The sequence below is a fragment of the Urocitellus parryii genome, chromosome 6 (assembly GCF_045843805.1).
Source record: "Urocitellus parryii isolate mUroPar1 chromosome 6, mUroPar1.hap1, whole genome shotgun sequence".
In the NCBI taxonomy this organism is placed as follows: domain Eukaryota; kingdom Metazoa; phylum Chordata; class Mammalia; order Rodentia; family Sciuridae; genus Urocitellus; species Urocitellus parryii.
Genome location: NC_135536.1, coordinates 146512726 through 146532328, shown reverse-complemented (window position 1 = coordinate 146532328; position 19603 = coordinate 146512726). Strand labels below are relative to the sequence as shown.

The 19603-nt window shown below is 40.3% G+C and overlaps 1 protein-coding gene across 2 annotated transcripts in view; it reads left to right on the top strand.

The window, feature by feature from the left end:
• Adamts17 (ADAM metallopeptidase with thrombospondin type 1 motif 17) overlaps window positions 1-19603 on the top strand; it is a 349540-nt gene that overhangs the window by 62818 nt on the left and 267119 nt on the right. For both annotated transcript variants that reach the window (XM_026394730.2, XM_026394729.2), the window contains exon 4: window positions 370-542. In XM_026394730.2, coding sequence (XP_026250515.1) covers window positions 370-542 — 173 coding nt within the window. The remainder of the gene's footprint in view (window positions 1-369; window positions 543-19603) is intronic.

The window sequence follows — 19603 nt, the reverse complement described above, 5'->3', positions numbered from 1 at the left end:
CTGGGATCCTCCCTTGCTGGGTCCAGGCTTCCTTTTCCTCTGAACACTGCATGCTCTCCATGTTCCTCTGAAGGGGATGGGTCCCTTCTGACTTTCAGCCCCATGCACTTCTGTGGCTGCAAGAGTGGACAGGATAAGCCCCATTGGATGTCTGGCCTCCCTGTCTCTTTCCTTTCTGCTCAGTCAGTGCCACCCTTAGCTGGTGTACTCAGGTTCACCCATGTGACCACAGAGGTCTGTGGCTGTTGGTCCCATCAGTGGCCAGTGGAGACTGACTGTTCTCTTGGGGAAGCTCCATGGAAGACCTTTTCATTGTAGGATTTTAGAAATCAGTAAACCAAGGACTGCACAAATGTCTCCATTTTCTAGAAAAGAAGAAGCCCAGAAAGGGCAGGCTGTCTCGGGACTGGCGGGAGCGGAGGAACGCTATACGACTTACCAACGAGCACACGGTGGAGACCCTGGTGGTGGCTGATGCTGACATGGTGCAGTACCACGGGGCAGAGGCTGCCCAGAGGTTCATCCTCACTGTCATGAACATGGTGAGTCTGGAGTTGGGGCCCTCATACCTGTGGGCTCTGTTTTCTCCTTGAGTAGTGCCCTGGGAGTAGGTGTAGCATCCTCGCCCGCCTTGGGTGAAGAAGCATCTGGCTTGGGGGTTGGAGCCTGTTGCCTTTTGGTCTCTGGGCATCTCAGAAGGCAGAGCGGTGGGCATCCTGAGGGAGAGCGTCAGCCCACCTCTCCTACCCCTGAGGTATTTAAGTGTCTGAATCTACTCAGTGATTGCACCTCTGGTCACCAGAAGGCTTCCCAAGACCCTTACTCTGTGTAAGACCCTGTTCCAGAGACATTCAGAATCAAGTCCCAGCCCATGCTCTAAATATACAATCCAGTGCAAGAAATCAAAATCAAACTTTAACTTTCTTTGTGCTGCATGAGCCTATAGGAAGAGAGGAGAGAGGTCATTTAATTGAGGGTGCCAAAAAGGAGTCATAGAGCTTGTGTCTGAACCAGTTTGTTGGATGGGGATAGAGAGAAATCTTCTTTACATGATGGGTAGGTGAGGGGAGGGGCTGCCTCCCAAAATATTAGCACTGAAGGCTCTTTGAAGGCATTCACCTTCCACCTGTTGATCCATTTGCCCAGAAAGTGTTTTTGAAGACCTTCTAAAATCTTTGTCATGGTGTTAGGTACCAGGGATACAAATGCACAAAAGGCCTTTCCCTTGGAAGACAGTAGCTTAGCAAGTAAAACATCTGTGCTGCCATAGAAATATCTGCAGGGACCACTGGCACCCAGGTGGGGGGCTGGCTAGTGCTGGTCCTGAAGTATGGAGGTCTTTGTGAAAGAGTTAACCCTTGATTAGAGAGGAAGTGCGTGCTGGCCACATCAGGGGTGGAGAGGTCACTCAGTGGGCATAGTAGGTGGAGACCCAGAGGTAAAGGTATATTGGCACCATTTGGAGAGGGTAGGTGGTTTGATATGGTTGGAGCAGGGAGAGGAGAAGTCATAAAGATGGGGATGAGGATGTGGAAAGGGTATGGTGAGGGAGGAGTAGCTAAGACATCCAGAGGGGTGGGGCCTTTACCTTTAGGAGTAGGACCACCAAAAAGTTTTGGAAGCAAAGTGCCCAGATTGAGGTTGGGTGGAATGACCCAAGCTGAAGATGCCCTTGTATGACTGGGGCGACGAGCTCTGTATACAGGGATCCAACTGCTGGGAAAGAAGTTGATTGTGACAGACTTAGAGAGGGGCCTCAGAGTAGCTTGGGCTATCCAAGGTCTGCATGTGGCAGCACTTTGTCCATGTTGGGGTATTGCTCTAAGGGTCCTCTGGGGTTCTAAAGGTGGATTGGGTGAGGCTGTGGGTAGGAGATAGGAGAAAAGCTGCATGAGCGTTCTTTTCCTACCACAGTCTAGTCCTGGCCATCATCTAGCTGGGGCTGTGGTGACTGGAAGGCTGAGTGGCGTGCTGTGGCTTGCACAGAGGACACCAGGACTGAGTCTCATCTTGTGGGGAGGGGACCCCCACAGGCCATTTCCCAGAGGCTGAAAAAGGCCCAAGACTGTGGACACTACCAGGTCACACAGGATGTCATTGGCAGGACCATGACCATTGGCTCAAGCCTCTTCCCTAACTGCACAAGGAAATGCATGTTGATGACCATAGTCCCGAGGAGCCCCACGGTGACCCTGCTGGTGGAGGGAATGAGCCCCTGTTTTGTCAGACTGACTTACCAGGCTGACTTCTCTGCCTGTGGGAAGCTCCCTCTGTCTTGTTCATGCTGCTCAGACTTGCTGTGCTCTAAAACAGAGGTTCTTTCAGCAGGGCTTTGAGGGCAGCCTTTGTGTTGGGCTGTTTGATGGACCCACACATCTCCTTACATGAGAGGCTCTTTTGCAAGACCAGTAATGGAAGCCCAGGGACCTGCCACTGGTCTTCTCTTTCCAACATGGAGGCCTCTTTGCTCTTTTTTTTTAATGATACAATACATATGTAATATGAAATTTACTATTGGAACCATTTTTAAGTTTAAAGTCCTAGATATTAAGTACATACACAATATCTGGTAACCATCACCACTGTCTATCTCCAGAGCTTTTTCATCTTGCAAAACTGAAACCTTGTCCCCATTAAACAAAAACTCCCATGATAGGATTAGTGGCTTTATAAGAAGAGGAAGAGAGATCCTAGCTAGCACATTGTTCACTCTCACCATGTGATGCCTTCTACCATGTTACAATGCAGCAGCAGGTCCTCACCAGAAGCTGAGCAGATGTAGTGCCATGCTCTTTGGCTTCCAGGCCTCCAGAAGCATGAAATCACCCAAGCCATGGTACAGTTATAGCAACAGAAGAGGCATCAAGATAACTATTATGAGTAATGCTGCTATGAACATGGGTATATAAATATCTATTTGAATCCCTGCTTTCAATTCTTTGGGGTATATTCCCTGAAACAGAATTGCTCTTGTTAACTTCAAAAAGTTTTTTAAAATTAGAGCACTATAGTTGTATATAGTAGTTGGGTTCTTTTTGACAAAAATCATACATGCGTGGCATTTGATTTCAATCCACATTTCCCTCCCCCTTTGACTCCCTAACCTCCCCACTCTCCTTTTGCTACAGATCTTCCTTTTGCTCATTTATTTATTCTTAATTGGTACTTTCTACATATTCATAAAGGTGCAATTCCCTGTGGTATATTCACATTTGCATGTAACGTGATTTTTTTTTTCAAATTCATTCCATATTTTCTCCCCTTTCCCCATCCTTCCTCCCTCACTTTTGATCTTTTCTACTTCACCGGTCTTCCCTATATCATTGTGACATCTGATTTCCCCACTCTTTATCTTCTTTCCTTTATTTTGCTCTAGGTTCCATGAATGAGAGAAAACATTGAATCCTTGATTTTCTGAGTCTGGCTTATTTCATTTAGCATATTCTCCGTTTCCATCCATTTACCAGTACATGCCACAATTTTATTCTTTCTGGCTGAGTAAAACTCCATTGTGTTTATATATAACATTTTCTTGATACATTAATCTACCGATGGACATCTGGAGTGATGCTGTAATTTGGCTACTGTGGATTGTGCTGCTGTAAACATTTATGTGTCTGTATCATTATAGTATGCCGATTTTAGTTCTTTTGGATAGCTCAGTCAGTTGGTGGTCCCATTCCTAGTGTTTTGAGGAATCTCCATACTGCTTTCCAGAGTGGTTGTACTAATTTGCAGTCCCAACAAAAATATATGAATGTCCCTTTTAATCCTCACCATCATTTATTATGACTTATGTTCTTGATAATTGCCATTTTGACTGGAGTGAGATAAAATCTTAGTGCTTTAGTTTGTATTTCCATGATTGCTTGGGATGTTGAACATTTGTTCATTTATTTATAGGGCCTTTGTGTTCTTTTGTGAAATGTCCGTCTTTCTTTTGCCCATGTATTGTTTACGTTGTTTTTTTGATGTTAAGTTTTTTTTTTTTTTGAGTTCTTTATAGATTCTGGATATTCTGGATAATACCCTGTTAGAAGAGCAGCTGACAAAGATTTCCTCCCATTCTTAATTCGCTTTCTTCACACTCTTAATCATTTCCTTTGCTGTGTAGAAACTTTTTAATTTGACGGCATCCCACTTATGATTCTTGATTTTACTTCTTAAACTTTAGGGATCTTGTTGAGGAAGTCAGTGCCTGCACAAATGGGATAGAGTATGGACCCTGTGTTTTCTTGTAGAAGTTGCAAAGTTTCTTGTTTAATTCCTAAGTCTTTGATCCATCTTGATTTGACTTTTGTGCAGGGTGAGAGGGATTTAATTTCATTCTTCTACATATGGATATCCTGTTTTCACAGAAGCATTTGTTTAAAAGGCTATCTTTTCATCAGTATATATTTTGGGTACTTTTGTCAAGTATCATGTGACTTTAAGTATGGGTTTTATCTCTGTTCCATCGGTATTCATGTCTATTTAGATGCCAGTACATACAGCTTTTGTTCTGTAGCTCTGTAGTATAATTTGAGATCAGGTATTGTGATGCATCCTGTATCATTCTTCTTGCTGAAAATTTGTTTATTCTGGATCTCTTATTCCTCCAATTGAATTTTTTCTAGTTCTGTGAAGAATATAATTGGTATTTTCATGAGGACTGAATTGAATCTGTATATTACTTTTGGTAGTATGGCCATTTTGACTATATTTATTCTGTCCAAGAACATGGGTTGTCTTTCCATCTTCTAAGATCTTCAGTTTCTTTCTTCAGTGTTCTATAATCTTCATTGTAGAGATATTTCACCTTCTTGATTAGTTTGCAAATTTTTTTTAAGGTTATTGTAAAAAGGATGGTTTTCCTAATTTCTTTTTCAGGATAATCTCTGTTGAAGTATAGGAAAGCTATTGATTTGTAAGCATTGATCTTGTATCCTCTGTTTGATGAATTCTTTTATCAGCTCTTGATGTCTTTTTGTGGAGTATTTTTAGTCTTCTAGATATAGGGTCATGTCATTAGCAAAAAGGGACAGTTTGACTTCTTTTCCTATTGGTATCCCTTTAATTTCCTTTTCTTGCCTAATTGCTCTAGCTAGAGTTTTGAGAACTATATTGAATAGAAGTGGTGGATATCCTGGTCTTGTTCCTGATTAAGGAGGAGATACTTTCAGATTTTCTCCATTCAGTATGATATTGGCTTTTGGTTTATTATCTATTGCCTTTGTAATGTTAAGGTAAATTCCTGGTATCCCTAGTTTCTCCAGTGTTTTTAACATGAATGGGAGCTGGATTTTATCAAAGGCTTTTCTGCCTCTATTCAGATGATCATATGATTCTTGTTCTTAATATTATTTAAGTGCTGAATTGAATTTATTGATTTGTGTATGTTGAACCAACCTTGCATCCCCAGAATGAGGCCCATTTGATCATAGTATATTATTTTTAATGTGTTTTTGAATGCAGTTTGCTAATATCTTATGAAGGATTTTTGCATCTATGTTCTCAGGGATATATTGGTCTGTAGTTTTCTTTCCTTGATGTTTCTTTGCCTGGTTTTTGTATCAGGGTTACACTGGCTTCATAGAATGTATTTGGGAATGTTCCTTCTCTTTCAATTTTGTGAAATAATTTGAGAAAGCCAGATGTTAGTTTTCTTTAAAGGTCTTATAGAACATAGCTGAAAATCCACCTAGTTCTAGGCTTTTCTTTCTTGGAAGGCTTTTAATTGCTGTTTCAATTTCATTACTTGATATTGATCTATTTAGGTTTTTTATATCTTCCTGGTTCAATTTGGGTAGGTCATATGTATCTAGAAACTTTTCAGTGTCTTCTATATTTTCCAGTTTATTGAGGTATATATTTTCAAAAATTTTTAATGATCCTCTGGATTTCAGAAATGACCATGGTAATCTTCTTTTTTTTCAGTACATCTCTAATATTGTTTATTTGAGTCTTCTCTTTCTTGTTAAATTGGCTAATAGTTCATCAATCTTATTTAGCTTTTTGAAGAACAGATTTTTCCTTGCATTGATCTTATGTATTTTATTAATTTCAGCTCTGATCTTTATTATTTCCTATCTTCTACTGCTTTTGGAATTAGATTTTTCTGTGTTTTCTAAGACCCTGAGGTGGAGCATAAGCTTGCTTATTTGGACTCTCTATGTGTTTTATAATGTAGGCACTCAATGCTATAAGTTTTTCTCTTAAAACTGCTTTTGTACTATCCCATAGATTTTGGTATGTCATATGTCTATTCTCATTTGTTGCTGAGTTTCTTGATTTCTTCTATGATCCCTTCTTTCTTTAAGAGTATTGTTCAATCTTTGTTTTTAGTTGTTTGTTATTTTTCTTACTATTGATTTCTAGTTTCATTCCATTATGATCTGATAGGATGCATGGAATTATATCATTTTTTTTATTTTCTCAGATTTACATTGTGTCTTAGAATAGAGTCTATTTTGGAAAATATTCCATCATCTGCTGAGAAGAAGGTAAATTCAGCTGTTTGGGGGTGAAATATTTGGTTGATATCTATTAGTTCCATTCAGTTCATAGTATTTAGTTGGCAATATTTTTTATTTTATGTTTGGATCTCCTGTTTATTGATAAGGTGTGTTGAAATCACGCACTATTATTATGTTGGGGTCTATCTGGAATTTCATATTCTGAAGTATGTTTTTTAATGTAATTAGGTGTATACAAACATTTGGAATATATTGTTATATAATGTTATATAGTTATATTGTTATCTTCTTTTGGATTTTTACCTTTTCCATGAAGTAGTGGATTTCTTTGTCTCTTCTGATTAATTTTTGGTAGAAATTGGCATTATCAAATATGAGAATAGCTAATCCTGCTTGTTTGGGGACTCCATTTTCATGGAATATTTTTTCTATCCTCTTGCCTTTAGCCTGTGGATGTCTTTGCCTATGAGATGAGACTCTTGCAAATGGTATAGAGTTGGATCTCTCTCTTTTTTAATGTATTTTGGTAATCTGTCTTTTAATTGGGGGAGTTGAGCCCATTTACATTCAGTGTTATTACGGATATGAATTTGTAATTTTCAGCCATTTTAATTTCTTTGCATTATTAAATTTTGTCTTGATTTTCATTTAGTTCATTTAGTTGGTTACTCTTCTAGTGATCTTCATCTATTTGGGGACTTTGGAATTTGTTTTTTAAGATCCTCTGTGTGCAATATATTTTTGAGTATTCTTTGTAGTGGTAGGTCGGTAGTCATAAATTCTTTTAGTTTATCCTTATCATGGAAAGTTTTTATTTCCACATTGCTATATTAAGCAAAGCTTTCTTTCAGAATCAATTTTGACTGGCAATTGTTTTCTTTTACAGTTTGGCATATCTCATTATAGGCTTTCCTTGGTTTTAGGGTCTGAGTTAAGACATGAGAGGTGAACCTTATTGGTTTGCCTCTAAATGTGACCTGACATTTTTCCTTGCAATTTTAATGTTCTTATTTTATGTGTTAGTAATTTTTAACATGATGTGTCTTGAAGAATTTCTCTTCTGATCTTGTCTATTTTGGGTCTATATGCCACCTGTATATTGATATCTATCTCATTTGTGATATGGGGAAAGTTTTCTGTTACTATCTTATTTAAAATATTCTTGATGCTTTAATCTATATCTTCACATTTGTTTCTAGAGTTCTTGTATATCCAGATCATGATTTTATTTTTTTCTTTATTGCATAACGAGTATTCAGGTTCATACACTCTGTCTTCAAGGCCTGAAGTTTTATCTTTGAGGCATATATTCTGCTATATATACAACATAATCTTTTGGTGATGCTTTCAAGTGAACTCTTAATTTGATTAATTATGTCTTTTCCAGGAGTTCTTATTGTTTTCTTTTCAATATCTGTTTTTTTTTAAAATTGAAATGGTCTTTCAGTGCCTATATTTGCTGCTTCATTCTTCATGTTTTTTTGGGGGTGGGTGGGTACTGGGGATTGAACTCAGGGCACTCAACCACTGAGCCACATCCACAGGCCTATTTTATATTTTATTTAGAGACAGGTTCTCACTGAATTGTATAGACCCTCAGCTTTGCTGAGGCTGGCTTTGAACTTGTGATCCTCCTGCCTCAGCCTCCTGAGCTGCTGAAATTACAGGCATGAGGCACTATACCTACCCTACCCTTGTTGTTCCACCTTGGGGCCTGGTTGTTGGTATAGGGATTTGTCTTCCCTGTTCTATGTGATAAAGTAATGTTACGACTCAGGTAGGGGCTAAATCTTGTGTGGGGTTAAATTCACTTTTACTTGGTTGAGTTGTGGGTATTGTTCTGCAGCAGGATCTCCACTCTGTGAACTTGACGTATCCCAATCACTTTCCAGCCCCTCTTAGAGGAAGCCGGGAGAATGGAATAGCACTAATGTTAATAATAGATGTTCAGCTTTAACCTAAATGTCTGTGACAGCAATTGCCACTTACATAGGATTGGTGGGAGTCAGCATTTAACAACAGTATTTACAATTTAGAAACCTGAAATAGATCAGGCATTAGATAGCAGGTGTCTGTCATCCAATGATTAATAATCACAACAACATGAATAGGTTAGAAGTAACCTAAACTATATAATTATATTTAGTGGGATTACAGTTTCTTATGTGAAGAAAAATAGGTAGGAAGGCAAGAGAATGTTTGAATTAAAAAAGTGAGCATAGGAGAGGCAGAAGATAGGTAGCATATGTCAGTTATAGAGAAGGAGAAATAAAAAATTAAAAAATATTTTTAAAATGAAAGAGGAAGAGGGAACAGGGAAGAAGGAAAGAATAGGGAAGAGATTGAAGAAGGGTAATAAGAGGGACAAAAACCAAGTTGTAAACAAATAAGCAAATGTGTGATTAAAACAACTCAAACTCATGTATAATTACACCCCACCCCCGCACGTCAAACCAAGGCTAAATAATAAACAGGTACAGAGGAAAGCAGTTAGTGAAAGTAAAATTATATGAAAATATATGTTTTTTCAAACCTATGTGCAGAATAAGAACACCCCACCACACATACACACACACAGAATTTTACAGAATTGGCAAAATATTAAAAATTAAAATACAAAGAATGATATTTGAAAAAAATTAAAATTATAAAAGAATAAAAGTCTAAGAATATATTTTTAAATGGGGAATATGGAGAGAAAAAAGAAAAATGAAAGAAAAAATAAAATCTTAATGAGAAATAAATTGCTTGTCTGTGCTGAGGTATTCAAAACTGTTGGCAGAGATGAAATTTTGTTCTTTGTATTTCTTTTTTGGCTTTGTAGCCCTTGGGTCGAGGGCTGGGAGTTGTTAAGTCCAACACCTTTGTGTTCCTCACTTAGCTGGTAGCCGTTGTGGCTAGGAGGCAAATCCGGTTGTGGTAGATCTCAGCTTCAAGGCTCCCAGTACTAGATGGGAGAGACGGGAGGGTGCTGACAAGGTGTGTATTTCTGTAGTGGGGGGCGTCACAGCGTTCTAAATTGGAAGTTATAGTAGTTGGGCTTTAGTCTTGACTGAAGTTTGGAACTTTGTTGGTGGGTGTTTGAGATTTGCTTCATGCTGACTGCTGGGTGATGCCCGTCTCTGCTAGAGTGATGCCTGGGTGATGCCTGGGTTTCAAGGGCCTCTAGTAACATCCACTTTTAGGATCTAGGGACTACACCTCCACAGGTTTCACCTTCACTGTTATTAATTACTGGGTGTCTGCCCGGGAGTGCAGATGCTTCTATGGGACCACTATAGGCATCTTCCCGATGGCTCTTACAGAGCACCAGCAACCAAGGGAGCAGGGAGCTTTCTCCCTTGGTGGCCAGAGCCTGTATTTTCTGTGTGCCTTTTTCAGTCACTGTGGTTCAGGCACACTCTGGGAATTGACCTAGGTGAATGCTGGCAACTTCCTTTGTGGATTCCTAGTCTCCTTCTCCACTTGCTGTTGCACAGCACTTACAGATGGTTCCTGCACCATGTGGCAACCGGTGTCCTCACAAGTGTGGGTGTTTTCCTTGCCTAGGAACTGCTTTCCACCAGTGATCTTGCCTCCCACAAACTGCCCCCGGGACAAGCTATTTCGGGTTGGCTTTCACTGAACCACTTCTCCACTGACCCTGCCTCCATTGAAACCACCCTTCCTGTGATCCACAGGTTTTGCAGCCAATTTTTCTTTTCTTTATCTGCTGGCTGCCAGCTCCCCCCTTCCCTCAGTGTCCACTGCTACCACCACCGGCAGCCAGGCTGGTGCGTCTCTGGTGTAGTATTTCTTATATCCTGAAGCTTGTGACTCTGTGTCTCTGTGGTTTCTTATATAGTCCCGTATTCGGTTTCAGTGAGTTTCCCACCTCACTCAGGAACAATCTTCCCACTTTGTAAATCTGCTGGCAGTGCACTCTTCTCTAATCTGCAGTTGTATCTCCTGCTTTTGGTAACTTTTCAAGGCTCTTGGCTCTATTTTTTAAGAAGTACTTATGAGTTCTGAGTTCTTCATTTTCACAAACCCAGTCTCCCCAATACAGGTTAATGAAGGGCTGCACCAATGAAGCCTGAGAGGAAGGATGGGGAGGCCTGGCTCTGTACCAGGCTCTTCTACCTGCAGATATTTTCATCTCATTTATTTTATTTTTTAATCATCCAATGTGCAAATGTAAGGAATAATCATTCATTACATCAGCTAAGATAGTAATGAGGCACAGCTTCTGCTTTGACACTCATTTTCATAGCTTAACATTTGGGAATTTTAAGACAGGCTGGAAAGGGAGGGATGAGGATGATATATGGGAACACCTCCCTACCCCACCCGACATGGGCTGGAAGATTGAAGGGCAGGAGGATGGAACGTTATGTTCCTTGCTTTTTATTCAACACCCTCCAATCCTCTTCAGCTGCTTCATAGTAAACCCCCAAAGGCTCAAGATCCCACTGCTGATGGCAACTGTGGGACCACTCACATTAAGGTTGGATTGGAAAGTGTCCTCAGGAGGCCTGCCTGCTGTGTGTACAGTGTGGTGTGATGACCCTCGTCGTTTCAGTGGTCTGTACTTGCAATTTCTGGCCTGATTGAAGCAAATGCAAACTGAGTCTGCAGACCGAGGCACACTGATGCCTCTCCATGCAACCCTTTCCTCCCTGGGCTGCTATCCAGTACATAGGAAAACACTTACCTTCTGACATGTCTTGTTTTGAACAAGACCGGCCTCCATCACCACCTCCTCTCTTCTCAATCCCTTAAATCCCAGTTTAGGAAATACACAGGTTTCTCTCCTGCCTGTGGCTGTTTTAGAGGGAGATTCTGTGAGAAGTGAGATAACCTGTGAGCCAGGCGGAAGGGAACAGATGAGCTTGGGACACAGAGCCCTGTCATTAGGATAGCCCCCAGTAGCAGTGAGGAAGGACCAGGATGCTGTCAAGCCTTCTGTCTCTTCCAGAGAGGGTTTTTGGGGGCTGCAGGATTGAAGTAGCTCCAGCTTCTTAACCCCCTGGATTTGCAGGGAAACCTTCCAGAATTGGTTGCCATTTTCCTTTCACTACATTTCTTTCCGGGCTGAGGGAAGAGAATCCTTGGTGCAGATGGCTGGGTACCCACTGCCTTCCTGCCTTCTCACTTGAGTCTCTGTAAGCAGAGTCTCTACTTGACCCAGTGTGCCACCTTGACCCCCACAATGTGGTACTTGTTAGGGACCCAGATAGGCCCTGTCCCCAAGGCAGATAATCATGTGCTTAAACCGTATCCTGAGCCAAGAGAATTTGGTGCCAAGTTTCATTCATAGTTTTCATAGCATCTCGGTGGCAGTGTGTTAGATGAGTGTCCACGGCTGGCCCAGTCTCCCACATTAGAGAGGAGAAGGTAAGGGATGTCTGTGATGTGCCCCAGCCCTACGTGCAGGCGGGAGCTTTCACATCACTGCTGTCTCCTGCCTGGTGACTGTTCTTTTTTATCTTTTTGCCTTTATTTGTTTATTGTTATGTGGTGCTGAGGATCGAACCCAGTGCCTCACGCATGCTAGGCAAGCACTCTGCCACTGAGCTACAGCCCCAGTCTCCTGGTGAATTTTGTTATTTTATAGAGAAGGAAACGGAGGCTCTGAGGAATGACAGGGCCCATGGGTACCCTGCAAGGCAAAGACTTCAGCCCAGGACTGAGGACCCCCATGGCACCTTGCTCAAAGTGACCCCCACATCTCAATCCATCTTTTGTCTCCCTTATGGCCTGAACTGACCACCATTGTTTCTGGCCTTGACAGCTGCTGGAACTTCCTTGGTGGGCTCCTCACTTCAATTTTAATTCCCTCCTGAATCCTTGCTGAAGAGTGGCCAGCAAAGTCTTCTTCCAGAAGGATTAGGGTTCTGTCACTCAGCAGCATACGCCCCTCTGTGGCTTCCCCTTGCTGTTGGGGCCCCTCTCGATGTGTGTGTGACAGGATCCACCACATCTCCTGCACCTCATTCTTTTCCCTATCTCAGCTTTGACTTCCACTGTGTGGGCCACCTGTTTCTAAGGTACCCCAGCTCCTCTGTGACCTGTGGCCTTTGCCAGGAGTGCTCTTCTGTTCTTTACCAAGTAAGCTTTTCTGTCTTTTAGGATACTTATAAACATCCCCTCAGAGGGTCCTTCCTTCCTGGTCCCTCTAAAGAAGCCCACTCTGCTGTGTTGATCACAGAAGCCTGCTTGGATTTGGTAGTCCCTGTTTGGATTTGCAATTCCATATTCATGTGCTTTTGAAAAAGAAATCCTTCTGTGACAAGGTTTCTTTACACTCTTGAAGTTAGGCTGGTATAAAGTCAAAATAGTGTGTTATAACCGTAATTCTTATTAAATGTAACACCAAAGAAAGTATCTGTAGAATCTATACAAAAAGAAATCAGAGGGTATTAGAAAGTTTGACTACAGGAAAAAAAAATTAATTCAAAAGAAATTAGTAGTGCAGGAAATTATGGACAAAAAAGTTATATAGAAAATAAATAGCAAAATGCGGAAGTTCCTCCTTTTCAGTAACTGTCTTAAATGTAAATGGATTAAACTTCCAAATCAAAAGATAGCAACTGGTAAAATGATTTTTTTGAAATCATGATTCAATGATATGTCTACAAGAAACTCACTTTAGATCCAAAGACAGGAATGGGTTGAAAGTGAAGGATGGAGAAAGATATTTTATGCAAATGGTGTCCAAAAGAGAACAGGGTGGCTGTATTCATGTCAGTAAAATAGACTTTAAGAAGGTGATGAGTGAAAGGGTATTAAATATTAATAAAAAATTGATACAATAAATATAACATTTATACATGTATAAATATTTAATACATAAATCAATAAACCTAATATACCTCATTAACAAAATTAGGGGAAAATCAAGAGTCATCTAAATTGAAAAATAATTTGAAATTCAGCACCCTTTCACTATAAATTACTCAATAAACTAGAAATCAAAGGAAATACCTTACATTATGAAAGCCATATATGAAAAACCCATAGCTAACACCACATTCAATGGTGAGAGGATGAAGACTTTTCCTTCAAGATCAGAAATCAGGCCATGATGCCCACTTTTGCTACTTCTTTTATTGTGGTTCTAATCAGAGCATTTAGATAAGAAAAAAGAAGTAAAAACTATCCCAATAATGAAGAGTTAAAAGGTTAAAATGATGTCTGTTCACAGATGGCGTGATCTTATATGTAGAAAACCTTAAAGTAGGCATGCTTGTGCTTCCACTCCCTACCCAGACAGCAGACAGACAGACACACAAACATACAAATTCAGAATAACATCATACAAAATCAATTCCCACAAGTTTGCTGCATTTTCACGTATGTTGACAGTATACAAACTGACAAGGAAAAACAGTTTCACTTACACAGCAGCATTGAAAAGAATAAAATCCTTGTAAATTAACCAAGATTTATGCACTGAAGACTATAAAACTTTGATTATAGAAATCAAACAAGACACAAATGAAAAGTTATCATTTTCCTGGATTGAGAGATTTGCTGAATACCACCCAAATCTACAGATTCATTGATATTTCTATCAAAATGCCAATGACATTTTTTTTCTATTTCTGAAGAAAATGAATCCTAAAATTCATATGAAATCTCAAAGGACCCTGAATAGCCAAAACAATATTGAAAGAGAAAGAAAAATTTGGAGGACTCGCACTTCCTTTTGTCAAAATTGGCCATAAAATTATAGTAATCAAAACTCTTTACAAACCTGTAAACCAATGGAATAATAACATATGGAATAACATTTCCATATATGATCAAACGGTTTTAGACAAGGATGCCAATATCGTCCAAGGGAGAGTCACAGACTTTTCAACAATTTGTACCGGGAAAAACTTGGTAATTTCTTTTTTAATGCTTTTATTAGTGCATTATAGTTATACATACTAGTTGGCTTCATTTAACCATATATGCATGGAATTTAATTTACTTTAGACCCAGTGCCCCGACACTTTCTCCTCCCTCTCTTCCCTATTCTCTGTCTTCTACTCTATTCGTCTTCCTTTTATTCATGTATTTCTGATTGGTCCTTCATAGATATCCATAAAAGTGTAATTCCCTATGATATATTTATACACATACATAGCTTGATTTTGTCAAATTCATCCCATCCCTCTTCCTCCCCCCTCAATCTCCTTATCTGCTTCACCTCTGATCTTCTCTTTATGATATCTGACCCCTCCCTCTTTTCCCCTTCCTTTGTTCTAACTTCCATTATAAGAGAAAACATTTGACCCTAACCTTGATTTATTTCATTAAGCATGATGTTCTCCAGTTCCACCCATTTACTGGCAAATGCCATTATTTCATTCTTCTTTATGGCCGAGTAAAACCCAATTGTGTATATATACCACATTTTCTTGGTCCATTCATCTGTTGACAGGCACTTGGGCTGGTTCCATATTTTGGCTATTGTGAATTGCACTGCTGTAAGCTATAAACATTGATATGTCTGTAGCAGTATAGTATGCTGAGTTCAGTTCTTTTGGATAAATACCAAGGTGTGGGATAGCTCAATCATGTGGTGGTTCTATTTCTTTTTCTTTTTTTTTTTTTTTTTGAGGAATCTCCATACTGCTTTCCAGAGTGGTTGTTCTAATTTGTAGTTCCAGGGGCAATGTTTGAGTGTCCCATCCCCCCTTATCCTTGCCAGCACTCATCATTGTTTGTATTCTTGATAATTGCCATTATGACTGGAGTGAGATGGAATCTATGTAGTTTTGATTTGCATTTCTGTGATTGCTAGGGATGTTTAACATTTTTTCCATATATTTGTAGGCCATTTGTGGTGCTGCTTTTGAGAAATGTGTGTTTTGTTCTTTTGCCTTTTTATTGTTTTGTTGTTGTTGTTGTTGCTGTTGTGATGTGTGTGTGTGGGGGGGAGGCTTTTTGAGTTCTTTATATATTCTGGATTTAAACTGCTGTCAGAGGAGTAGCTGGCAAAGATTCTCTCCCATTCTGTAGGCTCTCTCTTAATGTTCTTAATTTTTTCCTTTGTTGTGCAGAAACTTTTTAATTTTATGGCATCCCACTTATTAATTATATGTTTTACTTCTTAAGCTTTAGGAGTTTTGTTAAGGAAGTTGGCGCCTGTGCCAATATGTTGGAGTGTTGACCTTATGTTTTCTTCTATCAGTTGCAGTTTCTAGTCTAATTCCTAAGTCTTTGATCCACTTTGATTTGACTTTAGTGCAGGATGAGAGAGAGGGATCTAGTTCTACACATGGATATTCAAGAAAACTGGATAATTTCATGCAAAAGAAAGAAGGCAGAACTTTGGTAACATATGCAGATATTAGCTGAAATTATATTGAAGTCCTAAATGTAAGAGCTAAAATTATAAGAAGACCTATTGGAAAAGTTTGGTAACATTTCATTTGGCAGTGATTTCTTGGATGTTATATCAAAGATACAGCTGACAAGGGAAATATAGATGAATTAAACTTCATCAGAATTAAAAAGTTTTGTGTATCAGGACACTTATCAACAAAGTAAAAAGGCAGTCCAAGAATGGGATAAAATATTTGGAAATCACATATTAGATAATATCCAGAACATATAGAGATCTCCTGAACCCCACAAACAAACAATCTGATTTAAAGATGTGCAAAGGACTCGAATGGACATTTTTTCAAAGAAGATATACTCTTGGCCAAAAAGTACATGAAAATAGTCTCAACATCAATAATCATTAGGGATATAGACCACTTCATGCCCACTGGGATTGCTGTTGTAAAGCAAACAAAAACATCCCCAGAAACAAAACTAAAGATGGTAAGATTGTAGAGAAATGGAAACCCTCACCACTGCTGGTGGGAGTGTAAAGTGGTACAGCTGCTGTGGAAAACAGTGTGGTTCTTTTGGGAGAAAACACCTATGTGATTTAGCAATTCCACTTTTGAATAAATACCCCAAAAGAACTAAAAACAAGAACCCAAGACATTTGTACACCTGCGATCATAGTGGCATTATGTACAATAAACCAAACAGTGGAAGCAGCCCAAGCATCCATTGTTGGATAAGTAGATGAAATATGTCATATATGTACAGTGAAATACTATTTAATTTACAAAAGGAGGAAATTCCTGTAAATCCTACAACATGGATAAACCTTGAGGACATGATGCTAAGTGAGATTAACAGTCATCAAAAGACAAATACTAAATGACTCCATTAATCTGAGGCAACTAGAGTAATGGAACTCTCGGAGACAGAAAGCCCAGTGGTGGTTGCTAGGGACTGAGGAGGAAGAATGGGGTATTAGTGTTTCATATGTAAGGTTTCAGTTTTGCAAGATTACAAAAGTTTTGGAGATGAGTCAGGGTGATAGTTGTAGAACAATGTGAATGTCTTTAATGCCACTAAAATGTACCCTTAACAGTTTGCTCAATGGTAAGTTTGATGTTACACATATTGTACTATAATTAAAAATACCCATCCTACTTACTATCTGTCCTTCCAGTTTCTGTAAGCTCAATAAAGTAGGGCTATGTCTACATTATCACCGTACTTCATGTTCAGTATACATGCAGGTGATCCAGAAATATTCGTGGAGTTGGTGAGTCTATATATGAGTGACAGGTGCCCTATATCAACATCCTTAGCAAAGGATTTAGCACTGAAGTCATGTTAACAAAGAGTGTACTTTTTAAATTTCCTGATAAATTTGCTTCTGAAAAGCCTTTTGTATTCCAAGAATACCCTGGGGATGTGGTGTACTGAACTCTGGCAGAACAGGTTCCTACACAGAGGCAATGACATGTTTACCCACGAGGCAGGCGCTGTGCCATGGGCAGTCCTGTCAGTCCCTCTTGGTGCACACCTTGCCTTTGAAGGAGGGTGGTGGAGAAAGGAGAAGATAAAACCTGCATGGTTAAGAAGAACTGGAGAGAACACCTGGCTGCTTAGGAAGGGTTTCACAGCCTTACCTGTTGCAGGGACTCCAAAGTGACAGAAGCAATGACTGCTATGAGAGCAGAACTACTGTGGTCATTTATTTTTGAAAATTTGTTTTTTATGGTGTTGGGCATTGAATCCAGGGCCTCAAGTATGCTAAGCAAGCGTTCTACCACTGAGCTACATCCCTAGCCCTGTGGTCATTTTTTGAGAACTTGTATAACCACGAAGCAGCACATAGAAGGAATCCGGCAGCTCATAAAGTGGTCTTGTTCTTCAACAAGGAAGGAAGGTAGCTTTTTAAACCCTGAAGCAGGCAGTCTGGCCCTTGTCTCCATCAGGGTTGTTGATTATAAGCACCAGACTGGATCTAGACTAACTGATGTAGAACAGGAAAATGTATTTAGAGGTATAGAGGGAGATGTCCAGGATCAGAAGGAGGTCTAGACTACCAGGCTCAAAAATGGGGGAGAAAGTTGCGGCAGGGATTTTAGGGGAAGGGACTCAGGGAGATCAGGCATCAGGAGATATCAAGGTGGAGGGCAGGCCAGAATCCAGGGCTGGTGACACATTGCTGGATGCTGATATCCACCACTGGATTCCTGCCACCAAGTCTCTGTCCTAGGAATGGCTCCTAATTACCTGTATCCCTCCTTTAGAATTAAAGCCCTGGGAATGGGGGTGCATTTAGGGAACAGGTCAGTTCTCTGGTTGTGAGAGCAGGCAGAGTGAGTTTCAACTACCTTCGGATTCTATAGTGGGAATAGGGCCCCATCTTTCCTCCAGAGCAGACCCTGTGGGAGAAACCTCCAACTCCCATGAAAATAGCAATAGATGCTGTTTGGTCCCCATTAAAAGAAAAGAAAACTGAAAAGTGTCTAGCCAGTACAAAGACTAGGGTATAAAAGAGGCTGACTCAAATGATATATGACCCCATGATTTTACTTCTGTATATACAGAAATTTAGAAGAGTCTCAAGGAGGTATTTGTACTCTGGTGTTTATGGTAGCATTGTTTCCAGTAGTCAAAAAGTGAAAGCAATTAAGTATCCATTCATGGATGAATAAACAAAACATGACTCATACATATGCTAGATTATTATTTAGCCTTAAAAAGGAAATTTTGACAGATGCTACAATATGGATGCTGCCCAAGGACATAATGCTGAGTGAAATAAGCCAGTCACCAAAAGACAAATACTAAAGGACTCCACTTATGTGAGATACCTAGAGTCATGAAATAGAGACAGAAAGTAGAATGTTAGTTGTCGAGAGCTGGGTGTGGCAGGAATGGGGAGTGAGTGTTTAATGGGCACAGCATATGAGTTTTGCAAGATGATGTTCAGGAGATGGTGGTGATATTTGCACAGCCACGTGAATGTTCTTGACTCCATGAACTGTATGCTTAAAAGTGGCAGAGATGGTTTTATGTTATATGCATTTTACCACAAAAATAAGAGATGTGTCGATTCTGTTCACTGTGTTTATTGCACTTAACATGAGCTAGGGCTTCTTCTACCCTCATCTGGGGTAGAGTAGAAATGACTCCAGGTCTCATCCTCTTCAGGCTCCATAGAAGGAACAATAGACAGGGTTCAACCGTTGAGAAGGAAGATCAGAGAGCGATTAACTGCTGTGCAAAAAAAACAAGTGATAACAAGTGACTGAGGTGGCCTCTGTGAGATGTGACCCTTCACTTACAGTGGTTAGTGACAAGCTAACAAGAGGAGCCCCCCAGCAGGGATCAGCTTGGCATTTGAGTGCACCCAAAGGGGCAGTTCCTGGTGTGTGATGGGAGGATGGTGGGGACTGTGAGCAGTAGGCAGGCCATTACACCAGGGCATGGCCAGTTGCCTTTTCTTGGCATGTGGCAGGGAGCTGCTGATGGACTTAAGCAGAGGGGCAGTGTGCACTGTGCACTGATGTCTGTTTTGAAAGCTTCTCCTAGAGCTGAGGCTGGGGCCCGGTGGTAGAGTGCTTGCGTCACATGCATGAGAACCTGGGTTCCATCCCCAGCACTGTAATGAATAAATCCTTTTGCCCAGCTCTTTTCCAGGGGAGTGGAGTCCTGCTCCTGGCACTGTGTCCCCAGCCAAGCCATGCAGCTATGTGGAGAGAAGGAAGCCTCCACCAGGCTGGTGCTGGTTTGGCTGCTGTGGATTTTGAAGATGTGTTGCGCCTTTTTTGCATATGTGACTTTAAAGAACAAATTGCAGATGGAAA